Source organism: Microsporum canis, genomic scaffold (genome assembly GCF_000151145.1).
Source record: "Microsporum canis CBS 113480 supercont1.3 genomic scaffold, whole genome shotgun sequence".
NCBI classification, from domain to species: domain Eukaryota; kingdom Fungi; phylum Ascomycota; class Eurotiomycetes; order Onygenales; family Arthrodermataceae; genus Microsporum; species Microsporum canis.
This window is the reverse complement of record NW_003299167.1, coordinates 1,772,558-1,788,464: the sequence shown is the minus strand read 5'-3', so window position 1 is coordinate 1,788,464 and position 15,907 is coordinate 1,772,558. Positions and strand designations below refer to the sequence as shown.

The window sequence follows — 15,907 nt, the reverse complement described above, 5'->3', positions numbered from 1 at the left end:
ATGAGATAAGCCTGCAGGTCTCTTCTCTTGCGGCCTAATCTTATCATATCAGATCATCTTTTGGGCCGGAGAGGCAAGAAGTCACAGAGACACCTCGAGACCTGATGTCAAAGGGCGCGTGCTTCTGCATTCATGCCAGGGAGATTCCACCTATTCCGGATGCAGAACAAGGGGGAAACGCCCTCCTCCTCCAGCACCCATGCTCGACCAGCTCCCTTCTTTCACGAGCCTTGTTGCTGAAATCGTAAAGAGTCGACCTGTCAAGTCCACAGCTGATTTGCGGAGGCGTCTGCAAGCCTCATCTGACCAATTTTTTAGCCTCGTACCTGTCACTCCATATACACGCACTCCCAGCTCCCCCGGCTCCCGGTCGTATATAGTCGCCCGTGGGTGCAGAAAATGAAACAAAATCCGGCCTCCGTTCCCGTTTAATATTCCTGTCCTGAAGCCCTTAAGCCACTTCGTGAGTCGTTGGGTCTGTCAACCGCGGCCTGCTCTGACCCAGTTACACATTCAGAGCGGCTTGGATATCTGATTATAGGCAGATGGGCAGCACCTATACCTTTTCAACGGACGGATGCTTTCGAACAGATTTGCCAGAACTCGATGACCAAGCTTCCGCTGCCCGTTACAACATACTCCTTCCTCCTACACTTTCACTAAGCCCCTATTTGCTCTTTGGTAACGATGGGCCAGATACATACTAGAACAGTTCCATCGTATGGTAGCTGCGAGCCGGACGATAGGTTGGACGATATAGCAGAGGCAGACCGGCTGTTACAAGCTACAGACGAGGCAGATGGGACGGACGAACACCTACATATCAGCCCCTACCCATCTTCGTCGGATAGCGAAGTCCAGGAAGGTGTTCGCAAGATTGAGGCAATCAGCCGGACATGGACACAGAAGTCCTTATTAATAGCATACCTTGGGTAATACTTTCATAGCAGCTATCTAGAGAACCCCTGGACTAACCAACATGACTTTAGTATTATACTGATGGCATTTTGTTCTTCACTTGAAACCCAGACCGTGGCATCTCTAACTGCCTACGCTACAAGCTCATTTAGCAAGCACTCTCTCATCTCAACTGTCCTGGTTATTCAGAATGTGGTCAATGGTATGTGCATATCATCCCCAGCTTCATTCATGGGCCTGGATGCTAATAATAATACCCTTTAGCTGTTATAAAGCCACCCATGGCTAAATTTGCCGATGTGTTTGGCCGCTTTGAAGCATTCTGTATTGCTGTCTTCATCTATGTGCTTGGATACATACAGATGGCAGCTTCTCAGAACGTTGAGACCTATGCTTCTGCGCAGATTTTCTATTCTGCTGGATCTACTGGGTTACAGATACTCCAGCAAGTGTTCATTGCTGATAGTAGTAATCTGCTGAATCGAGCTCTATTCGCTATTCTTCCAGAAATACCCTTCCTGATCACTGTTTGGGTCGGGCCAATGATCGCATCCTGGGTGTTGAAGCACCTCTCATGGAGATGGGGATACGGCATGTGGGTGGTACTCTTGCCATTGGCGTTTCTTCCATTGGCCCTATCGCTATGTTTAAACCAGAGAAAGGCGCAGAAATTGAATTTGCTGAAACCCAAGCCATGGAAGGGCAAAGGCTTGAAAAGTGTGCTCCGTAGCGCATGGTTCGAGTTGGATATATTTGGTTTGATTTTACTCTCAGCTGCGGTGACACTGATTCTTGTTCCTCTGACCCTGGCTGCCCATGCGAAGGATACTTGGCGAAATGGGGCCATCGTTGCAATGATTGTTGTTGGAGCTGTCTGTTTGGTAGCATACCCATTCTGGGAGACTTCTAAGAGGCTTGCACCGCATCCTTTGCTATCACTAGGTCTCCTTCGCCAACGAACGGCACTTGCTGGATGTGCCCTGGCTTTCTTCTACTTCAGTAAGTCTTGGTGCCTCTTTTTGGGAGGTTTTCATTGGATCTTCATTCTTTCTTGCTAACCCTTTTTATACTAATAAAGTGGCCTTCTACTTTTCCGTTCAACCCTATTTTTACTCGTACCTGCAAGTGGTCCAGGGAAAACCTGTTGTTACTGCCGGAAGAATCACCCAGACCTTTTCTTTTATGTCTACGATCGCCGCTCTCGTCGTCTCCTTTATGATCAAATATTCGAAACGATACCGTCCATTTATCACCTTTGGCTGTGTTGTTTATATCCTAGGGCTGGTCTTAATGCTCGCCACCCACAAATCAGGCAAATCCACGTTGCAAATTCTTGTCGTTCAATCCCTCATTGGCGTGGGAGGCGGACTCGTCAATGTCCCTGTCCAACTTGGCGTTCAAGCCTCGGCTAATCACCAACAGGTAGCTGCCGCTACTGCTATGTTTCTGACTGCCCTTGAGATGGGCGGAGCTGTGGGATCAGCTGTATCCGGTGCGATCTGGACTACTTATTTACCAAGCAAGCTAGTAAAATATCTACCCGATGAAACCAAAGGGGAAGCCACTGAAATCTTTGGCAAGTTGACCAAGGCCTTATCATACCCAATGGGCTCACCAACAAGAGACGCTATTATTCGCTCCTACGAAGAGACCATGCAGACTCTCTTAACAATTGCTATTTGTGTTTGCATACCCTTGATCCCGTTAAGCTTGCTCATGAAGAATTATGAGCTTGATAAGGTACTGCTATCCCTGATTTCTTACTTTTCATTTATTCCTTTCCCCCTTTTATACTAAAATAGCGTTACTAACATTTTTCCGTTTTGAAGGTAGATCAAAGGGTGAAAGGTAAAATGATAGGGAACATCAGCGAAGATGGCGAAGATGTATCTCCAGTTACACCACAGTTCAGTACATTCCCTCCTACCAATGCTAGTCCGGCAAAACGCGGGTCACAACGCAATCTCAGGTCTTGAAACGCAACTGCCTATACAGACAAGCTTGGAACGATGTTGAGTCCCGATATGCATGCAATATTAACCTGACTATGAATTTTGCGGCCATATACTCACGAATTTAACGAGACAACCTTTCTACGCTAGGGAGCAGACCGACCACAGGCTATTTTTTCATCTCATTTTTCACCATTCGGGCATCTCTCGGTGTTTGATCATATTTTGCAATTTACTACAACAGATAGACATGTGTATATATCTTAGATATACCCCTTAGGCCACTACCATCCAGACTTAGATAGGTGCTTGAATCTGTGTACAAAACAGGACCAATTGAACGATTTTATTAGTTAATGATTTGGATTTAACGTAAAAACCAATAATACATATATCCAAGGAAGATAAACGGTTTTTCGCAAGACATTCGACTTTACTATAGGATAGGAAAATGTGAATGTAAATGCCTGATGAATTGAGCGAAGCCTATGAGTAAAATAATGGTAGACATGGCAGAAAAGGATGCTGATAAGTGCCGCCAACTCCCCTCTATCGTAACCGTCTTAAAAAAGGTTATAAAGCGGATCACTAGATCAGCTATCCGATGAAAACAGGAAAAGTACAGTCAATGGCTCAAAGAAGAAACGAACAGCCCGCCTACGCCCTCCTGTAGTTTACCCCAGTGTATTATTCAGAACATTCACAATACAACCCACGCAGGCATAGTATGAGAATATATCTATAAGCAACGTGTGTGAACATTTGAATATGGCTCCATATGCTGAGTCCAGAAAAGTAGGCTTTAACGGCTTGATATTTTAACAAGTCGTGACGCATGGAGGATATAGTTAAAAATAACCCCCCGAAAGGTAGTAGATAATCCGAAGAGTCACATCATTTGCCTTAAAACCCTCAGTAGTGATTTCATGTTACCGCTTCGAGATTGGTTGGTACACCATTGTTCGGATAAAGTGTGTACATCGGGACTTTTTGGCCCAGCATAAATCATGGGGCAGGGCGAGAGGCCAATCATCAGCGTAATTTCAACAGCACTGTAGAGTGGTGAACATCCTAAGCCTGCAATTTTGTGATGTTCGAAGATGTGTAGGGTACGTCTTACGAGATAATGCTTCCAAGACGGAAGCTGGGCCAGGCTGTCTGACCGGCCTTTCTTAGTCGGTGGATTTGGTGGGTGGAAGTGTGAGTCGTATGTAAGTTATGCCTGTATGAGCAGGCAGGGACACAGACATGTTTATAAGACATGCTTGACAGGTCTAACCTTGCACCTTTCCGACACCTTGAAGGGTGAGATACACATCAGTACCCCAACCCCAAAGGCTTTGAATGTCAATGCCTCCTCCAAAATACTCCGCGTAGGCTCGCCCAAGTGGGAGTCCGTAGCCAAGGCCAGCGATGGTGCTAGCATTATGGCCGCCACTGCCAGATATCGCGTTCAGAGCATCGATGTTTCCATTATCGCCGACGGGTAGTTCATCTTCACTAAACGTGGTATAGCTGTAGGACCAGATATCGGACAGGATCTCTGGGGGTATACCACCTCCGCGATCTCTGATGCGAATTGTGATACTCTGAGCAGATGATTTGAGTGGCTCGAACAACTGGCCTGGGCCTAGAGGTCGCCCATCATGCATGCCCATCTGGAAATTGTTCTGTGAGCCAGTTCCAAGCGAGTTTGGGCTTTTCTCAGCGTGAGGGGGGACCTCTTCGATACGAGTGCTGGGCGCGTTGGGGGCTGAAGCAATGGTTACTTCGATAGGCTCACGTTCGTTTCCAGCCTCAACCGTGGCCCGGAAGGCGTTCTTTAAGAGCTCGGTGATTATGTATTCGACGTGGACGGGAATATGGGCGAAGGTCGCTTCTGGCTCTCCGTTGATAACTACTCTAGGGCGAACGCCATATTTGAGTTCGCATATCTCGGCGACGAACTCCTCGCACACCTTTACCAGACTAGCAGGTTTAAGGGCCGTATCGATTACGCCGATATAGTTAGATGGCACATGCTTCTCTCGTGACGTCAAGAGATCGCCGTTCTCCGTGAGAGAGGCATGATGGAGTGCCAGGTGCTGTTGGGCAATCAGCCGAGTGCCGATTCTTGCCCTGAGATGCTCATCTAAAAACGCAGTCACCTCGGTGGGACTGATGTATTTACGACACTCTAGAAAACCTCGAGCTAGCACAGGAATTGTATTGTCGTGTGTCTGCACCAGATCAGCCATGATCTCAGTAAACTGTTTCTCTTCTTCCGGCGTTGAGATCCTCCGTTTTTGAAAGGGTAGCAGGGTAGCGAAAGAATGGATGTAATTATTGTAAATCTGGGAGATGTGTGGGTTCGACACGACGATAAACGGGAGGTTTCTCAGAGCCTGGATACGGCAGGCAAGTCTAGCAGGGAGAAGAGAGAGGGTGAAGTTTGCAGACGCGAGGAGGGCTTCTCTTGTGAGCGGCGGCCGGCCATGTCTAATCCCCCCAAAGGTGTCAACGTTGTCTTTCTCGTCGACAAAAAACAGGTCTGACGACTTACCTGAGCAGGTCTGCAAGTGTCAGAGGCCGACGAGAGCTCATAGCCAGGCGAGTGATCTCATCAGTAGATATATCAGACGCAGAGGGCGGGTAGGACCAGCTACTCGTGGTGACGGAGGACAGGGAGCGCACCGACGTGCCACCACAGATCGGCCGGCTCTTTGCAGCAGCGCGAAAAGGGTGTGCTCGAAGTAATGCCATGGTGAGAGAGTCGATTGCTATTACTATTCCATGCTGTGACATGCAATCCAGTGAATTCTTCTCTCTCCTGTAGCCGTAGGGGCACCTCTAGCAGTGGTGGTGGTGGTGTATAAGTAGTTGTACCGATGATGACGATGGTGGTGATGGCGACCCCCCGTAGTTAAGCGGCAAAAAAGGGCTCACCACGAAAGCGTAAAGGGAAAAAAAAAGAAAACCACCCAACAACTTCCTCCTCCTTCTAGCGTGAGCCGGGGTTTATCTTGTGATTTCCGCGATACGCCAACCAGCTTCAGCTATGACGACGGCGATACACTCCTGTAGGCGTGGAGGAGTCCGCTACTGGCTGGCGGCATCAAGGGGCCCCGAAGAAGTTCGTCCATAAATCCGGTTGGCCAGGCTGATATATAAAAGACCCCGTCGGCGTCTTCCTTTCTTTTTTACTCGGCCCAACAGTCCAACCCAGAAACCAATGTCTCGCCAAGGCTAGTTATCTACAGTGAGAATCCATGGTTTTATAAAGGGAGGCTGTTCTTCTTTTCTGTTTGCCAGAAGTCCGGCATGTTACGTGCGCAGTGAACAGTTCCCCTACGCGGACCAGTGGGGGATGGCACTGTGTCAGACGGACCGCAGTTGCATCTATCATTCCCACGGCTAGGGTTGAACGGCTGTTTTACAGCAAGCCATGGTCGGCTGAATGGCTGGTGAGAAGGGTTGACAAATGAAAACATGCCCCAAGGATGGCCGAGACGTCTCGATATAACCAGCAGGACGGGGAGACAGAGTGACCAACCAGGACGATATAAGGACCCCTGTTATACGGCAACAGCAGTAGTTAAGTGAAGCTAGATGAGGCCTTGACGGAGTACAGAGTACGGATATCGCATCAAACGCCCCAGAGGGAGCCCATCTGCCGGCCCCATCTGTGTGGGAATGCATCTCCATCCCTGTATACTCCGGACTTCGTAGATGAGGAAGAAAAAGAAATACCCAGCCACGATGCCGTTACCTGGTGGATTGGCTACATAGTAGCCAACATCCGGAAATGCATGGCCAGAAAAGGAGAGGCAGGAAAAAGGAAGGGTTATCGGCGTTCCGCAAGCAATGCCGCATATCTATTGCATGTCAGATCTCCCTGGGGGTAAATATAAAGCGTCATACATAAGCTGCAGCAAGGATCATGCGGGAAGCCTTGTCAAGTGTGGGGTATACATATGTATATACGTAGGGTTAGGCGTAGCAAGTTTACTATCGAGTGGTCAGGAGAGACAATAACTACTGCCGTTGCAGCCTATTTCTCATATACTACATAGCACGTATAGTGTCAGCTGTCTATCTATAGAAGAAACAGACACGTAAACTGAGCCTTTTGAACCTTGTAAATAGCAGTTAACCCCGGAATTAAGTCCGAGTACGAAGGATGCGTCTACTTCTCAGATAGGCCTTTTTTAACAGTACGATTGCGTTGTTCGAAGCTACCACATAATGAAACATAATACGCATTCCCCCTCAATAAGAAACAAGTTGGTTAATAAAACATATGAGTGAAAGAGATATTAAAGGGGGAGAAACAAAGAAAATCCCGTAACCATAACGCCTTTTTTTGTGCTGTTCGACCGGTTTGCCAGAGAGGAAAGAAAAAAGAAGACGACGTTAGCGGATGGAATACGAGAGGGGCATTACAACAAGATTAAGGTGCAAATGTGGCAGTCGTTTTCAACTCCTGGTGCTTCAGATGGTGGAAGTAGCAACCTTCTTAGCTGGTCCGGGGCCATCCTGTTCGACGTGGACGTGATCGTTGGACTTGAGGACGTCATCCAGGTTGTGGTCGTTGGGATACTCCACACTAGTTATTCCGAACCCCAAGGTATCGTCAGCTCAAAGCCCATATTTCACCACTGAGGAGAAGAGTATGCGGGAAGGATCTCTTACGTGAATCCCTTGATCAATTTGTATTCATGACGGATGGTACCACCAGTCTTCTTCGCTGATTCCTTCGCCCTGTAGATTCCAGAGTCAGTCGGACCGGTCAGTATGAAGGAGGGATCCGTATGTCATTCCCGTTATTTCGCATATTGGTGCTACCCTCAAGAGAAGAATACGGAAACATGAGGCTAAATGGAACCTATACTTACTTGTTGAGCGCCTCCTCTGGAGCACCTGGCTTGACTGTAACCTGCAAAGAATGTCAGCGGAGTTGAACGTACTTCAACTGCAGAGACTATAAAACAAGGGGAGCTCAAGGCACTCACGTTGAAGTACATCTTGGTGATTCTACCTTGACTACTTGGTAAGATAGGAGGGATCTGGGTGTAGCACACTTGTCAGAACCATATACCTCATAAAAACGCTCTCTTTGATGGCTTCAAGTCACCTATTTGGCTGCTTCGAGGCCCTTTAGATTGATCTTTCAAGTGCAAGCGATGGAGATGAGTCTGATGAAAAGAAGAAGAGTCTGAGAACGGTGTTGTTGTTAAAATGTTGTGACAAGGGAAAAAGAGGACGGAAGGGGACTACAAAGTGTCCATTTAAAGCGGGCACTGCACAGTCTCGGCAGCCTCAGTGGAAGGAACTGGCCGAAAGAGGGAAGAGATAATAGACCGTAAGGATATCTAGGAGAATGAGAAACAAACAAGGGGGGAGGCTGTGTCATGGAGTGACTGCTGGGATGGTGTGTGTGCATGAGGCGTATCTATATAGTAAGTAGGCTCCGTTTTTGTTATCTCTCAAGGCAGCAAACGAAAGAGAAAACACTCCTTATTGCACTATTTTAAGATATCCTCCCTTTAAAACCTATTTGCTTCTTCTTCTCTCTTCGCTCCATTTCCATGTGAGATGACTCTTACCCTGCTCACTGCTGGTGGGTAAGGCAGCCTATTTATCAATAAAGATACATAGCTAACGAGTAGGGCAGAACGTTAAAAAAAAATACCGTTCATCAGAAGAACAACCACCACCTTCGGGGATGACGGAATCTGGAACAAGGTCAAGGATACGAAGGGAGGCTCCTTAACCTTATTTAGACCTAACATAGGTCCTCATAGGCCCTCATATCAGTTGTGATCCCATTTTTGTACCTTGTGGGTGGTGTGTAGCATACGAAGCTTAGCACCTTGTGAGTCGAGGATGGAGCTGTAGCTTGCTGTCTCGAGGTCGCCTGTGAAACATCATTCCACGTACATACAGCCACATGGAAGGTACCCAGCCACAATTATTTAACCCCCCTTTGCCAATAGGAGAACTAGCAGGCAAACGTTTGACGAAAGTCTGCTGGGATAGTCAAAAGGTGTGGATGCTTTCTGGTTCATGAAGGGTGTACCTGACAGGGGAAATTTAAATATAGGTGGCCCAGCTGATCATATATATAAGCAGGAACAGCCGCACACCAATACGTATTTGTCTTCGCACTGTTGTTGTATATCTGCATATGACAGGGTCAAGTGAGAGGCAGCCTGAGATCATATCGCTTCTTCTCCGAGAAGAGAGGCTTGTGAAGCGGTTAGTTAGCTAGTTAGGCGTACCAAAAAGTAGTTTTAGTTCATCGCAACTAGCCATTATGTAAGTTATTATTAATATACAAGAGCAAACCATGCAAACATAGATACATGGGTTTAGTCAGCTGCCTCTGTGTTTCACTACTTTTACTTCACTGTTAACCAAGCCTTTCACTTTTGAAGAATATATACGGAATATATATATCTCTATCCCTTCCATGAAGTCCATTTATCATACATATACCTATTGCTGCTATCGAAGGTTGTCGGCACTCTCAAAGTTCAACTATCCTCCCAACTAGCTAATCCTTTTTACGAGTTCCAACTACCACAGCCAACCTACACATCTATGCATATTCGAGGCAGATAGCCTAGGGACATCCGCTTTAACCATATCAATGAAGAAATAGGGTGAGGGGAGCTGGCATGTATGCCAAGCTGAGGAATAGTAGCAACCTACAAGCACTAGTGAAGCAGGCAGCAAATTATCACACAAAGAGCTGCGTGCTGTAGTGGATGTTGTATCTATACAACTTACAAAGAGTCAAACAGTTGCACGCGGACTAAGCCATATTACGTCTGTTCGACTATATATACTCATTTGGCGCTAGGGTATATGTGGTATTATCACTATGGACTTGAACGCTATTTATACGAAAGCATGGGAGGAATCAACATATATATCGTTTTTTATGCTCCAATTCTTACGCCATATATCAAACAGAGCCTGGGTCGTTTGTGGTGGGCTCATAAGCCCCGATCCTTCTTTCTGGAGTTGAAGGTGAAGAACAGCCTTTTTGCTTGTTGTGATGCTCACTGTTAGTGGCACGGTTACTATTATCCTGATTGCCGAGCTCTTCAGCAGTGTATAGAGATATTCTACTACAAAGCAAGACTGAAGCTATTAGCTTTCCAGTCTGGGCTCTGCGGTTCAACTATAGAATTTAACGCTTCTGGCATATAAAATTACCTGGGGTGGACGATAAGCAGGTCGCTTGACGGCAGTATGGAAAGGAGACAGCAGAATCGAACAATATTCTAGCGTGCAAATCAATAGTTTTCTGTGGTTGAATCTTATTTTTATGGTTTACCTTAGTTTCATGGAGAATACAGAATCGTTCCATCGCAGTCAAAGGAAGAGCCAAATATCTCTCTATTCCAAATTAATGGGCTACCCGTCGTTTTTGTCAAGTTACCCGAGCCCATTCTCGCCATTGACGCTGCCGGCACCCTACCGTTAGAAGAAGCTTCGGAGAACTAATCAAGACCAGGCACAAGGTGACAATATATACCACATTGTTCTCATGACGCCGGAGCTTTGAAATTCTGTCCTATTATGTTCCAGAATCGTCATCCCCAAACCCTTTTAATTCAATGTGCGACGTACTCATTCTCGATGTGATATCTGCCGCGTTCCACTATGAAGGAAGAGGAAATTCCAGCGTTTTAAGAAAGTTGAGAAGTTGATGGTGATCATGGCACATCTCCAAGTATCAGCCCTTGCTCCCCCCTTTCGCTTCGTAGACGGTTGCTCCTCTCCACTATGCTACCTTCAAATGCCCACCACCAGCGCTGGAAGACGAGCTGCCCGACTTCCCACATCTCAGATGAGAACGGATCTGGTCCACTGACTCTGAGTCCTTCACCAGCATCTTCAATGTCGTATACCAGGCCCATCAGTCCCATCGGGTCCGCGGCAGCTGGAGGACGTAACTGTACTGGCAAGCTAAATACCTGGATCAATTTATCCCGCGCACTGGGCCATGGCAGCAGGTCCAGGAGGGCATGATGTGGAACCAGCCGTTGGGTGGGCGTCGGTTGGAAATTTTTCGGGATATCTTCCAAGTTTAAAGATAGCCGGGGCTGGGCTCCATTGACATCGATGTCAGTCGAACCCGTATAAAACGGACTTATACCTGTGATATTCCAGATATGGTCTGTCAGATTCAGCCGAGTCGCAATGGTGAGCATAGCCCGCAGGAGAGTTAACGGCGGCACGTCGAGGATTTTATCGTCCGGAAACGTAAAGTTGGATGACTGGAATGATTGTAAGGCGGAGGAAAGTGGCTGGGTATCATCCTGGGGTTGATTTGCGAGGAACTGGAGAGAGAGCATAGAGAGACTGGGCGAGGTACGTGATGAGGGCATGAGGTGGTCATCCGATGGAGGTGAAGGGAGGTCTAGCGGAGGCGTTTCTATCCCCATCGCAGATAAAAATGAAGTGTCAAAGTTGAATTCCGGCATGCTGTCTAGACCAAGTAGAGCCGACTCTCCGTCTGTCTCAACAGGATTACCATGTGGATTGAAGATATCTCCAAATGATGATGGCACACCATCGAATGTCGGTGGGATTTCATAGTCTATCTCCGGAGGCGTTGGAACTTGTTCTTCAACCACGACTGGTAAGTTTACTGGCTCCTGGTTTTGTGAAGACTCAAATCTAGGAGATGCAGCATGCTCGATTGACTCTGGGGCCTTGCTTTTTGCATGTTTGGCCTTCGCTTTAAGCTCAGCTAATTGCTCTCGCTTTCGCTGCCCTATACCTCGTTTAGCAAACGGTTAATGTAGTGAATTTGAAATGAAAATGCATACTGTATCTCCTCTGTGCCAGCACGTTAAGCACTCTTTTCCGTTCAGCTGCATCTTCTGCAATATCAGGGACGACGATATCGTCTGCTTTTCTCTTGTTCATTGCGGTTCAGGTATCTGTATATCTGATATCACTACGGAAAAATGGAGGAGAATGCATCTTCTTATATTTATACTTAAAATAGACAGAAGGGGTGTTAGCTGCCCTTTCCGTGATAGGTTACGGCACTATCAAGCCATGTTCTCGTATAATTTAACTCCTTGACAGCATCTTCAATCTTCGATGAATGAGGCTGAGTTTCAAGCATAACGTTATGCTTATTACCAAAATCTTATGAAGACGCACTGTGGAGATTAAAGGGAGAAAAAGATCGTGGAGTTTGATTATCTGTAGTGGAAGTAAAACTGAAGATCGACTATCTAAACCAACATAATAAACGTTCCATCACTTTTAAGACTTTAGAGTCTGAACGAATTCCAGGATGTCCGCAATAACTTGCTCGTCATGCGTGTCCGTCAGGCCTAAAGTGAAACAAGTCAGTTATCAATGGACGAGCCAGAAAGATACCCGAGAAAATGTTGATTCGACGTACCATGCGCTGCATTTTTATACATCTTCACCACGGTCCTTGGGACAACCTTCTTCAGTACGACGACCTGAGACTCAGGGGCGTCCTGGTCGCCATGGAGGCAAGTAATCGGGATATCCGTCTCGCGCTCCAACTTCTTCAGCTTCTCGGTGAAATCCGTTGAAGAGATGAGCTGGACGCATCGCTCGACGGCTTGCGCGTCTGCCCCGAGTACCAGATCGGTATAACGCTGGATCAACTCGTCACTGACCTGGCAGCCTGCATCTCGGCCTAGAATGGTAGGCAAAGCGGCCTTGGTGTATGCTGGGCGGTTGTAGCGGAGATTATGGAGAATATCGTCCCACGCTTCTCTTGAGGTGGCCGTTGGATTGTCTGGTGTTTGAAGCGGGTATGGCAATGCGGCTCCAATACCGATGATTCCCTATGGCAGAATGTCAGTCAATGTCATGCTGACATTCGAATTGAGAGAGGAAGAGGAGGAGAAGGAGGGCTGCATACTTTGCAGTTCTTGCGAACATATTCGCTGTTCATATAAGTATGCACAGCCTCTCCGGGGCCCATGCTTGCACCGATGAAGACAAACGGGCCGACATCAAGCTTCTCCAGCAGATACGTCAAGTCTGCGGCAAAGACGTCGTAGTCAATGGGCTTGGAGACGGGCTTGGAACCCATCCAATCGCTGTTGCCGAATCCTCGTCTGTCCGGGGCAATGCAGCGGAATCGATAAGTTTCACAGAGCGGGAGAGTCAGCTTCTCGAACATGATGGAGGACATTGGCCAGCCGTGGAGGAAGACGAGGGCAGGCTGCTGCTTCTCGTTGCTGACGTAGGTTTCATCTGGCCTGAAAGGGGCTGGAAAACCTGCTGGCTTGTAGTCACGGTAGAAGAGGTGACTTTCGTCGAAGGGGCTGATGAAGCGAGGCATGGTGATGCTGTTGTTTGGTAGCGGTTATCTAGTAAGTTCTTGTAGGAGTAGCAGACTGATGAGTTGTTGGGATTTCTACTCGAAGCTGGCGGAGGGAAGGCCTTTTGTATATCCAGGCCATAACGTTTCGCTTAACGTGAACATGATGCGAGGAACAGCTGTATAGATTTTTTTCTTTTTCTATATTTTTACTCGTCTCGTATATAACTGTGTGTCAAAGGTAACGTTATGCCGCCTGCTCCACCCAATATCTTCGTAGGAGCCATATCGACCTCGTATAGAAAATAAGATGAGCTGCATACATAGTACAGATCAAATGCTCGAGCCTATACACCAGCAAGGCCGTCGTTCTCCCTCACCGGCATACGAAGACCATGTAGTCCCTTATACGCGGACGGCTCAAGGGGCTTCCACCCTTCCAATACCGTGGCATCGTCGATAGTATAAACCTCAACACCCAACGGCTTCGTCGTATCGCCCATCTCCTCACTCCCCTTCCAACCCCACTGCGACAGATCCCCTCCTGAGCAAACCGACAACGCACAAAGTACATCCTGCTCAGCAAAGAACTCAAAGTAGTCACCTACCTTCGCCGGGCTGGTGCCCATGAAGTAGCGGCCCTTCTCATCCAGGCCCGTCACCTGGAATACATTCAGCACGTCATGCACGTCACTTTCCACGAGGCCGTGCTGGGCGACGGCACGGACAAGGTTGGAATGGCAGTGGTAGTCATCGGATTCGCCCGTCATTAGATGGTGGATGTACGGATCGCAGCGGGTTCCTAGCAGATCATGGACGCGGCCGCCGGACTCATCTACGCCGTAACTGGAGAGGGTGTCTGCCGTGATGGTGACCAAGGGCCTCATGTAGGGAAGACAGGACCAGAGACGGTCGAAGGTCGAGACGTGGGATTGGTGGAGCTGGCGGGTTCGCGAGGCCCAGAAGCGTTCGCGGGGGTTATTGCTGTTCCAGATGTTGAGGTCGCCTACTTGAGCACCCTTGGGGGCGGTTATGCGACATACCTGGCCGGCGCGGACGGTCCAGGCATGGGCGGATCGAGGGCGGATGATGGAGGAGTGCTGGAGGGTGCGGGAGGGGCAGTTGGCGATGCGCGTGTAGAGTTCCTTGTTGGCGTAGATGGGAGAGTCGGCGGGCGCATCGTAGGCTGGAGGTGGGGTCATCTTGTCCTCCTTGTTCCCTCCGCGTCTTGGATTGGTGTCAATGGAGATTCCTAATATCCAGTTCAACATCAATGCCCATTTTCGAAGATTAGATATGCCAAGGCCGTTAAGCCGAGGTAATCTAACTTTCGCTTACGTTATCGACGGAGGCGGCTCTTTTAGCCTCCGCGCGTCCCTTTTTTTAGAAGTTCCTCGTTCGCTTGTGCGGCTGTTCCTGGTGAACGAGCGAACGAGGGAAGAGGCTGAGACACTTGAGGACCCCGAGGCCGCCGAGACAACTATCTGCTCAGCCCTCTCACAGAAACTGGTTCGTATACGAATACGCTGAAAGAAAGTCTAGTTCACCCGCAAAGGATACCAGACATGGTAATTCGTAGTAACAGGTTGAAAGCCAAAAGGGCTCCTCTTCCCATGCACGGAAGTTCAGGGTCGCCTCGGGGCCGAGCTGGCACACCAGAGGCTCCGAGATGCTCATCTGATAATAAGCGAGGAGACTATTGGGTGTTGCGCAACCTGCCTGCCAAGCAATGCAAGCACTCTCACACCATGATTTGTCCTTTTCTGGTCGAACAAGGGGGGTGAACTTTGCACCGGGAGCCGGCAAGACTGACGTCATCACGTGCGACTAGGCAGCCAGATATTCAACACGCATAAACTGAATAATGCTGGGATGTCGAGATCCCGTCAAGAAGGTTACGGAGCTGGAGAGACTCTCTGATCATTCGGAGATAGAGACTACGTAGACGGTTGGCTGGGTATCCGGCATCGTCAGGCATCCACGATTCTGGGAGCTTCTTGACAAGGCCAAGACCGCAGCTCAGAAGATTCCATGTCTTACATACTTACACTATGAAGGCCCAGTACATCGTAGGACGAGCGATTAGATCTAGAACAGGGAGTTCCACCACGTCCTTGCACAGGGTAGCCATCGAGCAGTGGAGAAAAGAGGATGCCAACAGCTCCAAACTTGATCGATACCTACTCCAACTATTCTTGGGCGCATCTGCTGCCGCAGCGGAGGATAGTTGTCCTTGTGCTTCAAACTGCGTTCGAGAAGCGCAGCGTGGCGATCGAGCGGTTTCTTATGAGCTTCACAGCCCGAAGATCCGAGAAGGTCATGTGACCGGAAGCCGAGTATCCGATGAGTCATCACTCGGAGTTAACTAGTTAACTAACTAGTTAGTTAAGAAGAAAACCGGCTGAGTAAGACGAGGAGGGAAGAGGAAGATGGAGAAGAAGCAAAGAGGGCGAAACAGGCAGCAGAGTTGATGTTTCGGCCTTCTCGTTATCGTGGGGTTAACGTGGCCTTCTCCTGGTTATCGTGGCAGCAGCCTCTCGACCTGTTTCGGCATGGATAGCGAGGCATCACTATTGCGCATACACCAACTCTTCTCCGGTCGACGGAGTTACTATGCAGTTACCATGGCAGGCTGAAGACGAATGACACCGACAAGATGATACCATCATGTCCACCATCGCGATTACTCAGAGTGACGCCATCCCGTTGGATTCCATCTGCT

General features: G+C 48.3%; 7 protein-coding genes across 7 annotated transcripts; 1 reads left to right on the top strand and 6 right to left on the bottom strand.

Annotated features, from left to right (window-relative positions):
* Positions 1-687: 687 nt before the first annotated feature.
* On the top strand, positions 688-2,894 carry MCYG_03514 (siderophore iron transporter mirC; the record flags this gene model as incomplete). Its single annotated transcript, XM_002847962.1, has 5 exons — positions 688-932; positions 1,071-1,120; positions 1,183-1,917; positions 1,997-2,658; positions 2,748-2,894. 5 exons carry the CDS (start codon positions 688-690, stop codon positions 2,892-2,894), a joined length of 1,839 nt encoding a protein of 612 aa, XP_002848008.1.
* Positions 2,895-4,144: 1,250 nt separating this feature from the next.
* MCYG_03513 (kinase isozyme 4) lies at positions 4,145-5,612 on the bottom strand (the record flags this gene model as incomplete). Its single annotated transcript, XM_002847961.1, has 2 exons — positions 4,145-5,348; positions 5,413-5,612. The coding sequence occupies 2 exons, from the start codon at positions 5,610-5,612 to the stop codon at positions 4,145-4,147; spliced, it is 1,404 nt and encodes a 467-aa protein (XP_002848007.1).
* Positions 5,613-9,752: 4,140 nt separating this feature from the next.
* Positions 9,753-10,227, bottom strand: MCYG_03512 (uncharacterized protein; the record flags this gene model as incomplete). The annotated part of the gene is made up of 2 exons (XM_002847960.1): positions 9,753-9,985; positions 10,074-10,227. The coding sequence occupies 2 exons, from the start codon at positions 10,225-10,227 to the stop codon at positions 9,753-9,755; spliced, it is 387 nt and encodes a 128-aa protein (XP_002848006.1).
* A 349-nt stretch (positions 10,228-10,576) lies between these two features.
* MCYG_03511 (conserved hypothetical protein) lies at positions 10,577-11,795 on the bottom strand (the record flags this gene model as incomplete). Its single annotated transcript, XM_002847959.1, has 2 exons — positions 10,577-11,640; positions 11,696-11,795. The coding sequence occupies 2 exons, from the start codon at positions 11,793-11,795 to the stop codon at positions 10,577-10,579; spliced, it is 1,164 nt and encodes a 387-aa protein (XP_002848005.1).
* Positions 11,796-12,143: 348 nt separating this feature from the next.
* MCYG_03510 (non-heme chloroperoxidase) lies at positions 12,144-13,223 on the bottom strand (the record flags this gene model as incomplete). Its single annotated transcript, XM_002847958.1, has 3 exons — positions 12,144-12,214; positions 12,286-12,703; positions 12,781-13,223. 3 exons carry the CDS (start codon positions 13,204-13,206, stop codon positions 12,144-12,146), a joined length of 915 nt encoding a protein of 304 aa, XP_002848004.1.
* A 309-nt stretch (positions 13,224-13,532) lies between these two features.
* Positions 13,533-14,387, bottom strand: MCYG_03509 (meiotic chromosome segregation protein; the record flags this gene model as incomplete). Its single annotated transcript, XM_002847957.1, has 1 exon — positions 13,533-14,387. The coding sequence occupies one exon, from the start codon at positions 14,385-14,387 to the stop codon at positions 13,533-13,535; it is 855 nt and encodes a 284-aa protein (XP_002848003.1).
* A 641-nt stretch (positions 14,388-15,028) lies between these two features.
* MCYG_03508 (uncharacterized protein) lies at positions 15,029-15,537 on the bottom strand (the record flags this gene model as incomplete). Its single annotated transcript, XM_002847956.1, has 3 exons — positions 15,029-15,220; positions 15,252-15,353; positions 15,376-15,537. 3 exons carry the CDS (start codon positions 15,535-15,537, stop codon positions 15,029-15,031), a joined length of 456 nt encoding a protein of 151 aa, XP_002848002.1.
* Positions 15,538-15,907: the final 370 nt, after the last annotated feature.